Here is a 13782-nt window from a genome sequence, read left to right as displayed (position 1 = left end):
GTCGCGCCCGCCACCTCCGTACCCCCGTCACCGCCATACCCCACCGCTGTACACCCCTTCACCGCCCCCCGCCCCGGCCCCCCCGCTGCCGCCCCACCTTACCGCTGCGGACGCGGCGAGGGGAGGCTGCCTCCCCTTTCCGGCCTGCGACATGTCTGCGGGTGCCCCTGCCGCCTGCCCCCTGCGCTGCCGCGGGCCCCGGGGAAGCGGGAGGTGGCCGGTCGCGCCGCTCAACGGTCCCAGCGCCACAGTCGTCTCGCACAGCGGCCGGTCCCTCCCCTTCCTGCCGGCGCCGGGCCGGGCCCGGGCTGCGGCCCCGAGGCCCGCGGGGGAAGCGGGGGGCAGGGGCCGCTGTGGCTGAGCTGAGGCGGCCGGGCGGGCGCGGAGCGTGAAGCGGCGGCCCCGGCGCCCCTTGCCCTGCCAGCGCTGGCGGCAGGACGACGGTCACCTGCAGCAAGAGTAGCTTTTCTTAAACACGGGGGAGTTTGAGCAAAACACAAAAAGCACAGAAGCTTTCCTATTCGTCATACAAGTCGGTCCCCTTGGAAAAGCGTTGGGTATTGATACTCGGCAAGAGGCTGGTGCCCAGGCGCCTGCTCCATCGTGGCTTCCCCCAAGATGGAGCTGGGTGGCAGGTGCCTGTGGCTGCTCCGGCACCCCGGCTCTCCAGCCATGGCCATCACCTCGGCCTGCTCTGGTGCAAAGGGCGAGGGACACCTCCCCCCGATCTGAATGCCGATGTGAATGCCCTCGGTTCTGAAGTCAGGCATGTATCCTATGGGTCAGTGTGGTTGTGAGGCTCACATCCAGAGGATTTACTGTGGTTTAGGTTATTAAATGGAAAAACTTTCAAGATCTGATGTTTTTTTTAAGAACAAGTCACAAATGTCCCCATCCATGTGGGTCTTTACACAAATGAGCTACCCAGGATGCACTGGTGGCTCTTCCAAGACACCACAGGGACAGGTAAAATTAAGCACGACCAAACCACCCTGATAACAGCTGGAAAATCCTCCATGAATAGGAACGGTGCAGCCCTATGCCGGGTTTGGGTGAGCCTCCTATCAGTGTGCATGTGTAGCTGGAATGAAAAATTCACCACTTACCAAGAGCGGTTCTCCGAGGCTGCCTCGGTAAAGAAACAAACTGCAACTGAAGTGCTGGGGCAAATATTCTTGAAGTGTACTGGCAAGAGCAATGTGATTAATAACATGAAGTCAACCTCCAGTGAAAGGGGTTCAAAATGCAGTCATTGCCTCGCAGTGTGTAGGTGCATGCACACCCCAACACGGCTTGTGTGCAGGAATTGGCATGATTTGCAGGCTTTGTCGCACCCAGGAATTGTTTCTACACAGCTTAAGTAAAAGGAGTAAGCATTTGGGGTGTTCTGGGCCAGGGGATCCCAAGTTTCAGCTGGCTGGGTGGAACAGCCATTGGATAAGTTGTGTTACTCAGTAGCAGCAGCAGCGGTGGTCCCTGGACACAGGCCGAAGCAAGGAAGCCATGTCTATCAGCAGAGGGAAGCAAAGGTGTCAGAGTCATTAGGGACTGGTAGCCACCTCCACAGCTGCTCCCTGCTTCCACTGGGCAAGAGGCAGTAGGGCTAAGCCACTTAGTGGGAAGTCTGTAAACCCAATTAGTGCTTGTGGCTTATCCTGTCACACAGAGACAAGGAGATGAGTGGGTGACGGTAAACCCCTGGTGGCCTTGGGGTGTGGCTTCAGTCTCCTGAGAGGAAAGACTGTTCAGAGGTTGGTATGTTGCTTGCTTCACGCCATCCCTGCCTTTCCTTTCTGATAAGCTCCATGCAGATTCACAGCTGGTCTTTGAAGTGTTTCAGCCTGTGATGTGCATGGTTTTTCATTCCACTGGATGGGTCATCTGCCTAAATTTTTAAGTACCGAGCCTTCACCCAAGGTCTGCATTGCATCTGGCCATGGGATTGTAAAGCAGTTACACGGGACTATCTTAAAATCATGTACATCTAGGCAAGGTGCTTCGGGGGAGGTGAAGGCAAGGGCTGTGTTTAATTCCTGGCTTTTACACAAAGCTCTTGTGTGCTGTTTTATCTGGGGTCACTCTGACAGGTCTAACAGATTGTACTGCATTCTTTGGCTGCAGGCAGTGGACGCTCCCTGCTGACACAGTCCTCCAGGAAGCCTTCAGTGAGCTTCACCCCTGTTATTGCTACATGCCAGATAACAAGCAGCTGGAGCTGAGAGTAATTGAAATTGTGGAGCTGCACAGTGACAGCGTAGTAGTATGTGAAATCCTTGGTGATGTCAGTCTGTGTCATGCTGGATGTTGAGGGTGCTGCTGATCCAGAAGCACATCATCAATTTGAAGCTTTCCTAGTAAGAAGTTAGGTATATAGATGAGATTTGAACACCAGGTAGCTGCAGGAAGGAGGAGAGCTGCCTGGACACTTACTCCAGTTCCCACAGCTACTGCATGCATCTGTAGTGTTTTGGAAACCAAAGGGCTCCAGCCTTCCAAGGAAATCTTGGTTTAGGGCTAAGGGGTTGGCACTGTTGTTTCTATTAGAAGGGTCCTCTGATTTGCTACTGCTTTAAGAAAACATTGTTCATTGACAATTCCTGCATAAATTTATTCTTAACTAGTTTAGATTGGTTTTATATGCTTTTGTGTATTTATAGTCCAGACATCAATTTGTTCAATGTATATTGGCTGGAGCAAGAGCGGGTGGCCACATCATCAGGAGTGTGGGTTCTGTACTGTGATAATGTGTAATGGAAACAAGTATTTAATAGCCATTTAGAAATATGTTTCATGGATATGTTTACATGTAATTCAAGGTATTTGGAGTCTAAAATAGGAATCCAGAATCACAGACTCATTTCTCCCTGCCATACCCTGTCTCCAAAGTGCACCAGTTGTCAAATGCCTCTGAATAAGAAGGTGCTCAAAATTCTGGCAGGATCAGATTAAATTCTTGCCAAGTATACGTATTTTATTAGTATAACTTGCATAATAGTACTTCTGCAAGCTTATGAGTCATTTACCAAATTTACAAAATAACAAAATGAAGTACAAAATCTCTTGTGTAATTGGATTTTTATCTAGGGGAGTTTAAAAAAAGTCTAAAAGTAAGTAAAAATCCAGTCAAACAAGTTGTTTGTTTAAACATTTTCCTATTCTTCTGCTTTACCAAAAAACTCATCACAAGTTTTTGTTCTACTTCCTCCCAAAAGCGAAACCATCAGGATTCACTTTTTTTTTTTTTTCATTTGATGCATGCAGTCCCACCCTGTTTTAACACACCAACAGTAATGAAGATGGACAAGTACATTTCCTATCTTCTACTGTTCTTGTTCACAAAGTGTTCAGTAAATGGGAATTGGAACTTTTGGTTGTGGAAATCCGATTTGTTGATAAGAGTAAATAGTTTAACAACATCTCTGCTCTATAAAGCAATAATTCAAGTCCTTACTATTTAAAAGAAAGGTTTATTTCCATATACATTGATACCCATATTTTTTGTACATTATAAACATTCTCTTTTATAATGTAAATGGTATGTCCTCTGCTTGTTTAGTGTGGTTTAGAGATTTCCCATCCCACTGCTGAATGGAAATTTCCTGTCCACAGGCAGAAGTGCCAAGCTTTGACACCAACCAAAAGGAAATTAGATTTGATTCCATAGTCTTCCTGGGGGTTTGCAATTTTGTAAAACCTTAAATACTGAGCTGAGCTTTAATTAAAAAATAATATATTTGAAATTAGCTTTGAATAATTACTGGAGCTGAATGTGGGTGATACGTATGAAGGTTTTTATTTATCCAGGCATTCTATTTCACTACACTGAAATAGAGCAAAACCAAAAGCTTCAGCAGTTATGTCTCACAACTGACAGTGAAAAAAAAATATGTTGTAGCCTTCATCACACAAGACTTTTTTCCACCCCCATGTGTTTGGTCCTCTCTTTTCTCCACAGCCAGGTTCTACCAGGTAAGCCAAGCAGTCCCATCAGTTTGGGAAGTCAGCAGAGATTCAAGGCAGACAAGGTGAGACTATCATGTAGCCAGAAAGGTTCTATCTGTTGATTTAGAAACAGTTTAGGAATGTGTGCTTCCAAGCATTGGTTTGTTTAAATATCAGATCAGCTTTTAGCAAATCACAGGCATTTCTCTGAACTGGATACAGATATGGACAGTACGAGGTTACAACTCCAAAGGGAGGTCCAACAGGAAGTACAGCACGAAGAGCTAGGCGTTACCCCGATGGATGTCAAACATTGCGGCTGTGTAGGAGTGGCTAACCTAGTTCATTCCTGCCTGCTGGTTTTTTCTAAAAAGATCTTTCTTTAGATCAGGTATATTCTCCCAAGTGTAAACTAAATTACAGAATTACAGCAAAATGTATGTCCTAGACATTTGTAACTTTTATAAACCTGGTTTGTATTTGTATTTGTCTCAGATTCTCAAACTGCAGGCTTAGATTAGTCTGTAAGTAGGAACTGCAGATAAGGAAAACTCCAGCAAGCTCTGTGTGTGGTGAGGCAAAAACACCATGTGTGCTTAGATAAAGCCCATACACTAGAAGGTTTAAAAATCAATAGAAAATCATGCTAGTAAATAAAATATGTATCTTTTAAGAACAGTTTATATTTTCAATATACAAAATTTTGCAAAATGTTTCTTTCTGTGTCAGTGCTATGTCTTGCAAATAACAAAACCCATGCAAGAGATTAAAGTTTTCAGGTGAGGATGTTTTCTCACTTAATCTCCATTTGACACAGAAACAACGATTTCCTTGAGAGTAATACTCCAGTGCAATGCTGCACTTATCACTAATCATCAAGGTGCACAATGGTCCCCTCAGGGCAGTACTATCCTTCAGACGAAATTAATCCTGAGATTCTTGGTATTAATAGAAGCTTCACAGAGGAAGGGCTGTGAAAAATAGGTGTGGTTTTCCAAAACGCATCCTGTAAAACAAACTAAAATTTGTTTGTATTTGTTTGCAAAGTTGGCAGTAAGTCATTTATGTGGGTGACTTCCAATACCAGGGTAATGAAGAAGATGTTTTATGTGCCACCACATCTCTTGTTTATAGTTTCATTTATGTTTTCTTTTTTTCTGCTTGTCTCACCCATGCACAGATACACACACAGTTAGGGCTAAAGAAGCCCAAAACAGATCAAAGTATAATTTATAACTAATCCAAAAGCAAAAATGAAACAAACATTTGATTACTTCGTATATAGATATATAGATATATAAAAATATATACATTTGTAGATACATACACATTTGTATGACTGTCTCGCAATTATTTTGTACAAGTTTATGATGTAATGCACTACATCACTAACCAATATTCCCATGATTCCCTGGTAAAAGAAAAGACTAGTGACTAAAGACTTATGAATAATAACTCTGCACTGAATAATATGAATAATGAATAATAACAGCACTGAAATATACAATTAAGTTACACTGAACTTACACAACAAAATATTAAGCTTAAGACAGAATTTTCATAGGAACCTTGGAGAATCTCTGGGGCCAGGAAAGGCAGCAAAACATCTCCTCCACCTGCCCTCACTCAGCCTTCATAAGGGGTAGCCACAGCATAAGCCTGTAGTTGGGTATCACTGGTAGCTACTAGTGACACAAGCAGCACACGGTGACCATGACTTTTGACAACACTAAAAGACAGTCATTTTTATGGCAGTTCCTTGGGGCTGTTGGGAGAGTCCTGGACAGTACTGGTTGTTAGAAAACACAGAATGCTCTTTTGCCAACACTGCTAAATATCTTTTTTGCTTCCTGCTGGAATCTGAAAACTCTTCCCTGATTTCATGTTGGTTGGGCAAGGATGCTTCTTCTGGTATACTTTCAGCAGCCTGTGAAACAAGACATCAGTAATTACACTTGTAACTCTGCACTTGTAACTGGTTATGAAAAAAACTTAGGCAAACAAGAAATTCCTGTTGAGAGAGAGAGGGAAGTTATTGTGCTGGGCTCTGGCAGCGCTCGTCAGTTGTAACACATCCACCATTCCTACAGGGATGCATCCCCTGTGATGGCAGGGTTTGAAGACCCCAGGCTTTCATTTGCATTTCTGTGGGAGGCTGTTGCCTTTGCTGCTGGTAAACTGAGGCTCAGAAGGACTGAGGGATGTCTGGGTTCACGCAGGGTGCTTGCAGCAAATAAAGGCACTGTCCCTGAGTTTTGTTTGTACACAAACCTTTCAGTCCCACCACATTTCTGATCTGATTATCAAGCTTAAAAACAGAGTTCTATCAAAAATGAAGAAACATTATATAGCTTGTCCTCTTCAGTGTGCTGACCATGAGAAACCTCACCGCAGTTTTCATCTAAACATGCACTCATGCCTAATGGCATAATTATTTCTGCAAGATGTATTTGTATGCAGACACACATATTTGTGCAATCACATACACATTTTAAATATACACACACAAATAATGCATTAATTACAATCTAGAGTTAGAAAAAAACCATTTTTAAATACTTTGCCAGTCAGAGGTGCATGATATGCCTGGAAACATGGATGAGAGTGTGGCATTGCTAAATGATTGTGGATTGGCTTGATCAGAGTTAGTGGTTGTTGTGCATTTTGCAGCCTTGTTAGCATCTGGTTCATCCTGTACTTAACTGGGTTGACTAGTGCCTCATCTGCAAGTGAGAATAACATGTTAAAAGCTGCATTAATATTAATAACCACGTCTTAAAAAAAAAATAGCTCTATTTACAGCCAGCCTGACATCCGTGAATGTATTATAGCCATCTGCTGCTTTGCCGTTGCCTCCCTGCTCAGATGTTTTCTCAGTGGCATGGTTCAAGCTCTCCTTCATCACTGGCAACTGTATGCTCTCTACAAGACTAACTCTGACAGGTCTTTTCTTAGCTTAATACTATACTTTGTGCCCTTTAAGAAGCAGAAGTTCCAGTCACAACAACAGAAAGGAAGTCAAACAGGCTGGTCAGAAATGTTTTATGGAAAATTGCAACACTGCTTTGCAGGCAACTCTTCTGTTTCAGAAATGTAAGAAAATAGGAAACTGGGATTGGTCGGAAAGGAAAACATGAGTAACATGGAAAAATTTTATGGCTATATGCTGTTTTGGAGGCAGTATACATTTTTTGTAATTAAAGAAGAAAGCAAATTGAACTAACATTGGTGCAAGCCTCCAGTGCATTGCTCAGGGACATCCCTGCTTGCAGCAGCTCCCCTTCCTGCTCATGCCTCTCTGAAAGCATACACAACATTAATGGGGCTGAGGTGCAGATAACTTCCTCTTGGCATGCACCGCTTTCCCTTGGGAGTATATCTCCTTTCTATTTTAAGCCGTGCATTAGTTTCACGGTTGTCCTGAGGTGTGTGCTGGGGTAGTCCTGCATTGCAGCAAGACCTGTTTCTGCGCATGTTCAGGACCAGGCATCAGTGCAGGAGGACTTGGTTTGCAGTGAAACCACTTGGCAGAGCAACCCAGCCCTATTTAAATACAGCTGATGAGCAAATAGTTGTGAGAAGTAACGAGAATTTTGTTCTGCACATCACAAACCCCCCAGTCTGTCATTGCTGCCTGAAGGAATGTGCTGCTCCTCTGAGGCAGGCTGATGGAGACAGCCAGCCCCATCAGCCAAGGTGATGCTCTGCTCACTCCCTCTGAGCAGTGACCATCCAAGTGCTGTCTGGGTGCCCTTTGCCATGCAGCACAGGCTGCTCTGGGCCTCCCGAATGTGAATGACAGAAGCTCTGTTTGCAAATACAAAATGACTGTACCAAATGTGGGTAGATGGCAAGTGCATGTAGGCTTTGCAGGAGTCTCTCCTGTTGAGAGAGAGAGGGAAGTTATTGTGCTGGGCTCTGGCAGCGCTCGTCAGTTGTAACACATCCACCATTCCTACAGGGATGCATCCCCTGTGATGGCAGGGTTTGAAGACCCCAGGCTTTCATTTGCATTTCTGTGGGAGGCTGTTGCCTTTGCTGCTGGTAAACTGAGGCTCAGAAGGACTGAGGGATGTGAGTGACACCCAAGTGGGTGTCTGGGTGCCCTTTGCCATGCAGCACAGGCTGCTCTGGGCCTCCCGAATGTGAATGACAGAAGCTCTGTTTGCAAATACAAAATGACTGTACCAAATGTGGGTAGATGGCAAGTGCATGTAGGCTTTGCAGGAGTTTATATTTTGTGTACATCAGCTCCAGATGTTGCCAAATCTGAAGTATTTCAAGTCACCACAGGGCAGCAGAGCAGTTAACATCTGAGGGGAAGATCTCTGCTTGAGGAAATGCATTTGCTTGTTGTGGAGCAACTTGTGATGATACTGCCTAGGATGGCTCCACCATGCCCAGGCTTGTCTTGCCGAAACCGCCTGGCTGCTCTGGCTCACCTCAGTGGTGTGCTCTGGCCCCTCCCCAGCCACCTACCCCCCAGCATCAGAAGCGCACCCCTGCCCTGTTTCCAAAACCCGAGGCAACGAGGCTGCCTCCTGATTTCCAGGACAAGGACCAGAGGAACCCCCTGGCAGGGGAGCGGGGCTGCATGGCAGATGTCCTTGCTGGGAGGCGGGTTGCACCCTCGCCCAGAGCCTGCTGCTCTGCTCATACCTCTGCTGTGACTCACCACTGGCGAGCTGATGACGAATCTGTCCTGCTGTACTCTCCTGAGGCCCTGGGCCAGCGGCACAACAGCTTCAGGGTGGAGTAGTAAGATAAAGAATTAGTGTGTTATTATTAAATGTGGCAAAAATAATGGCCTTGAGTCAGAAAATGGTAGCTCCCTGCTGTAAGACCCTGAAAACTGAGGTGAGTTTTTGCAAACAGCATATGAATGCAAGTGCCCACCTCTGGTGTCAGGCACTGAGGAAGGGAAGATCCTCCTCCACCACTCAGGATCTGGCATAACCTGAGGAAATGTGGTCACTTGTGCTTGCCAGGGACCTCCTTCAAACCTCACTGCAAATAACTGTTTCCCACTACCCCGAGAGAGTTTCAGATCAAGTCCAAAAACCATTCTTTCTGCAGCAGTAAAGTGTGGTAACAGTACTTTACATGAGCCAGGTCCGGGTATCTGCAAGTGTAAAAATCCTCTTTCCCCATTGTAAGGGAAAAACTGGGAAAAAAGTGTATAGATCATGACACCAAAGTACATTATTCTTTTAAACAAGACCCCAGAAAGCTCTGCCTGCATTGCATACCGTTGTCAGAAGATACTGGATCTGTTTTAGTAGACGATCACACTCAGACCAGCTGTCAGCAGATTGCAATCATGTTGATATTTGTGGTGAACAAATAGTTAACTGCCAGTGTGCCTGTATCTGTGCCATGATGCCATCACAGACATTTCCTCCACATCCTCTGCCTCTGCTGCCAAGGCACAGGGCAGCTAAAGTCAGGGGACGTGCTTCGCAGGCCAAAGCGAGATAATCCCACATCCCTGGGGAACCAGGGCACCCCCAGGACAGACGGACGGATGGACGGGGACTGGGGGGACAGACAGACAGACACACACACCCCACCCCATAAACCCCCCCCACCACACCCCCCACACCACACCCCCAGCCTATAAAGCTGGAAATGTGAAAGGGACTCAAACAGGAGGGCTTGGAGAAATCATGACAGTGGTCTGTGATAGGGAGCAGCGTCTCCGGTTGCCCAGCCCTGCTCTTCCAGGAGGCTGGCGTGTCTCTAGGGTGAAGTTTGTTTCCAGGGTTTGCTGGAGTTGGTGTGTGGCTGCTGGTTGATTTTTCTTCCCTCTGACTGCATTCCTGCCATTCTCTGCTTCTCTCTGTCTACGCTCTGGCATTTTTACTGCAGGGTTGCAGACCAGATCTTTAAGAGATGCACAAAGCATGACTCACCCGTGGCTTTGCAGAGACTATGGCAGTGCTGGGTTGTTGTTAACCCCAAAACCTTCCTTGCCATACCCTGACTCTGCAGATGAGCTGTGTCCCTCTGCACAGACCTGTTGTCAGGACTGTGCTTGCATTCGTTTTTCTTGTTCGTCTTCCCAGAAATCTTGTATGGAAAGGTTTGCAAGAGTCATTCTGGGTTGGCTCTGAATTTCTGTAGAGCAACAGCATGCTGGGGGTGAGTCACACTGCTGTGCTTGCACTGCTGGGGGGGGAGATCTCCCACCTCTTGGTGGGGCTGTGCTGCCTCCCAACGACCTCTCCATCTCCCTGCCATGTGTGCCACACCTCTGTAAATGACCCAAAAAGCCACCAGCTACACCACATACCTAGAAAATCCCCACCTCAGGTAGCAGGTTTTATACCCTTGAGTTTCACAGTTGCAGCTGCCTGTTAAGACCCTTCTAGACTTTGCTAAATAAATTTCACCTGAGTGCTTTTCACTTCTTTTTGGACTGTTGGATGCTTAAGAGATGTCCAGCGGGCAGTGCAGGTTCTTTTAAGGTGACACATACTGAGATCAGTGTTTGCTGTACACAGACTTGCTTCTCCTCAGCCCTCAAGTCCCTCAGAAGAGGTTCATGAAGTACCCTGGTTTCAGTCACTCCCACTGGGACTCCAAACAGCATCAACTAAGCATCATTAATTAGTTTGGTTAAATAATGCTATTCAGCATTTATTTCTGATGCTCTGATGACATCTGGGAGTCTCAAGTATCCCCCTGTACTGAGAAATATTTACAGATGTGGCAGAAAGATAGAATCTAGGAATTTAAGCCCTAGGACCTCCACAGCCCTTTCTATTGCTCTAACAGCTCCAAGCATCTGTTGCATGATGGCACAGCGTTATCCTTGTCCCATGGTACATTTAGCTCCAGCTTGCATCTCCTCCTTTTCAGGATGCCCCAGTAGGATGGCAGGCTTTGATTTTTGCTGCCTTTTCTCTCAGGAACTCCCTTCACCCCCCTTGGGCCATGACTCATTTCCTCATATGGCTCATCTCATCCTGTCTGCTGTGGGAGCTTAGGGCTTGCTCTTCCCTTCTGCAGCAGCAAGGCTTTTTACAAAAACAAGTGAAGTGATCACGTTGTCGGAAATCTTACCTTTTTTTTTCACAGCATGCAGAGAGCCTTGTCTGTAGGCACCTCACTGAGGCTTGTGCATAGTCTGATATGTGAGGAAAGGTGGGGAAAAATCCAGTTACGTGCATATAAAGCCATTTTATATTCCTGTTGTACAAATGTGCAGAGAGGTGTGGGCAATAATAACTCAGTAAATTAGCCTCGAAATTCAGTCTTAAAATTGTAGTATAAATTGAAAGCTTAAGTAGCAAGTGAAGGCAGAATTCTCCAGGTTGTCTGTGCCACCTGCTTGGGTCCTTGGGGTGAGAGACAGGGAAATTAGGGTGCACATTTTGCTGCTCTGTGTGTGAGACCCTTCTTTGTACATACACAGGTCTTTACATTTTTCAGAATATGTGATCCTTTCTTTGCCAAAGAAACCAATACTTTCTCAGACTGAGAACAGGAAAATGTTAGTTATTCTCCTGCCTTTCTTAAATTATTCTTCACTTGTCACTCAGCTACAGTTTGTGTCATTATTTCTATCAATTTTAGGACAGAAGGCAAAGTGAGTGGTAGGAACCTTAAAATTATGCAATCTCCATTTAGCATAATGTGCTGAGATTTGGCTTCCTACCCCTATAGGGGAAAACAAGTATTTCGAGGGTGGATTTTTTTTTTAATTCTTCATCTGTTTGACTAGCCCACTGGTGATGTAGCAATGAGTTTTTGTGCTTCTGTGAAAAGTTGATAGACCTTGCCGTGTCCGAAGAGATGCACTCATGGATGCTGTGGCTGGAATTGAAGGACTGGTGTCATGTTTGGCCTAATGCATGATGCAGCCGGATTGTGAAAGGGTACAGAAATGGAAATCCAGCTTCAAAGTCAATGTCCAGGCAGATCTTGGGCTGTGTGGAAACTACCTTACTCTATGGATTTGCAGTCCTTATAGCCAAGAAATAACAAACTGCTGCTGATTCTTATCACATGCATCCTATGTTTTCAGTCTTCAATTCAGTTTTAACAGATAAAACATGGCACTATAGCAGTGAGAGTTCACTGCTGTAAATAAAAACACCAGAGGTGTGGTCAGACATAAGGCTGAAGCAATCTGAGCTGCCATACTGTGTGCTTCAGCATGTGTGCATTTGTGTAATTTAGTGCTGCCCTTGAGAGTTAGAACTTTCAAATTGGAGCACAGGGCACCTTACTTCATTATGGAATCAGGGCCTGCCCCCAGGAAGGACTTCTGGGGAGAAGTAGAAGCCCCAAGCTGTCCTGCAATGAAGGCATGGCCAAAGGATGCTCAGAAGCAAACAAACCGAGAGATGGCTAGCTGAACTGCCAATTAGTGCAAGCCCAAACCAAGGAGTGACACAGACCACTAGTGTTTTATTGCCATGTTTTGTCAAAAGCAGTGGACTACTGTGCTGAAATCTTGTTCCACCTGACCATTAGAGTAATAGTGGCAAGGACTGTCTGTGTGACGTGAATAGAAATTCACAGTAGCAATACTGTGAACAAAAGGAAAAAAATCCTCTTGTCTTAGCTTAGTGTCAGACCTCAGTAGTTTTCCTGCTTTCTGTGTTCTTGGGTTTATTTCTGTTTGTTGGTACACAGGGAAACATCTACCCTGGCTCAGTTACTGCGCTACCCTATGAGACACAGAGTCAACACATCTGGGTAAAAGCAAGGCTGGAGAAGCAGAGGATGAGGGATGGGGGTGCCTCACCTTGCAGAGTCTCCAGTTTTGCAGAGGTGGGCAGCTGGAGATACCCAGCTGTAACAACCCCCCTGCCGCAGACCTGGGCAGTGCTCCATGTGTACTGCTGGGACCCCTGACATTTCAGCCACATGACCTTCCTATGGGTAACATGTATTTTGGCATCCACCCAGACAGTATAAGCCTTGCAGCCTGCAGAAACAACAGGTCTGGGTGAGAAATGTGTGTTCTGCATTGCTTGTCTTCCACCCTTCATATGCAGCAACATGTCTATCACCTGCCTGCTCTGTACACAGTATTAATTAATTTCCAGTAAAATGAAAATTAAACACATGTTACAAAAAATCTCGAATGTGAAACAAATCTCTGTAGACTTTAATTTGACACATTGTAAAGTTTTTCAGGCAAGACCAGGAAGACAGTATCTGATTAATCTAATATGCAAATATAAGCCTGTTAGCAATTCATGTTATCAAATATGAATAAGACAGTGACAAAGCTGGGGTTTATTCCTGGGTGATGTGAAGTAATCCATCTCAGTCCTCAAGAACTATCCAGAGAGGCACTGGCTCTGCTGAAAGACTGAGAGGGGTTTTCAGAGGAGAATCTCAGGATGTACAAACAGAATTTTTAAAAGCAGAGCATCTGCTAACAGGTCAGAGCACCATCTTCGTCTCACTCACAAAGGACCAGTAACAGGACAGAAAAATAAATGTCTGTGTGTGTAAGAGGGATCCTTGCTTCCAGCTTGAACGGGGGTGGATGCTCAAGGAGAACCAGGTTACCTAATTAGGAAAAAATGAGAGAAAAAGAGGAAAAAGGCTGCTATAGCATTATAGCCTTTTCCATTGCATTTTCCTTCATCAGATGAAAAGATTTCCTGAAGTTTTAGCTCTTTTTTATTGCTGATCATTGGATGTTAGTCTTGAAATCTTTCCCTCAAACAGTTTTGAATCCCCTCTGCTGTAATCTTGGTATCTTCATACTCTTCCACTTCCTGCCCCTCTCTGCAGCACAGTGGCAGTGGTCTCCCATTTCTGCACTCGGCCGGGGTTTGAAGTTCCTGCCAGGAGCCTTGGGTCAATTTGTGCTGC

The 13782-nt window shown here is 45.4% G+C and overlaps 1 protein-coding gene across 5 annotated transcripts in view; it reads right to left on the bottom strand.

Moving 5' to 3' along the window:
* The window catches only part of CAST (calpastatin), a 60983-nt gene extending 60698 nt beyond the window's left edge, over positions 1-285 (bottom strand). Inside the window, exon 1 of one of the 5 annotated variants that reach the window (XM_056324487.1) lies at positions 103-285. In XM_056324487.1, the coding sequence (XP_056180462.1) occupies positions 103-153 (51 nt within the window). In that variant the 5' untranslated portion in view covers positions 154-285. The remainder of the gene's footprint in view (positions 1-102) is intronic. The other 4 variants (XM_056324486.1, XM_056324490.1, XM_056324492.1 and 1 more) reach the window with 4 other exon arrangements.
* Positions 286-13782: the final 13497 nt, after the last annotated feature.

This window comes from Falco biarmicus, chromosome Z, assembly GCF_023638135.1.
Source record: "Falco biarmicus isolate bFalBia1 chromosome Z, bFalBia1.pri, whole genome shotgun sequence".
NCBI classification, from domain to species: Eukaryota; Metazoa; Chordata; class Aves; order Falconiformes; family Falconidae; genus Falco; species Falco biarmicus.
Note: the sequence above shows the minus strand (reverse complement) of the source record. Positions and strands in the feature narration are given on the sequence as shown.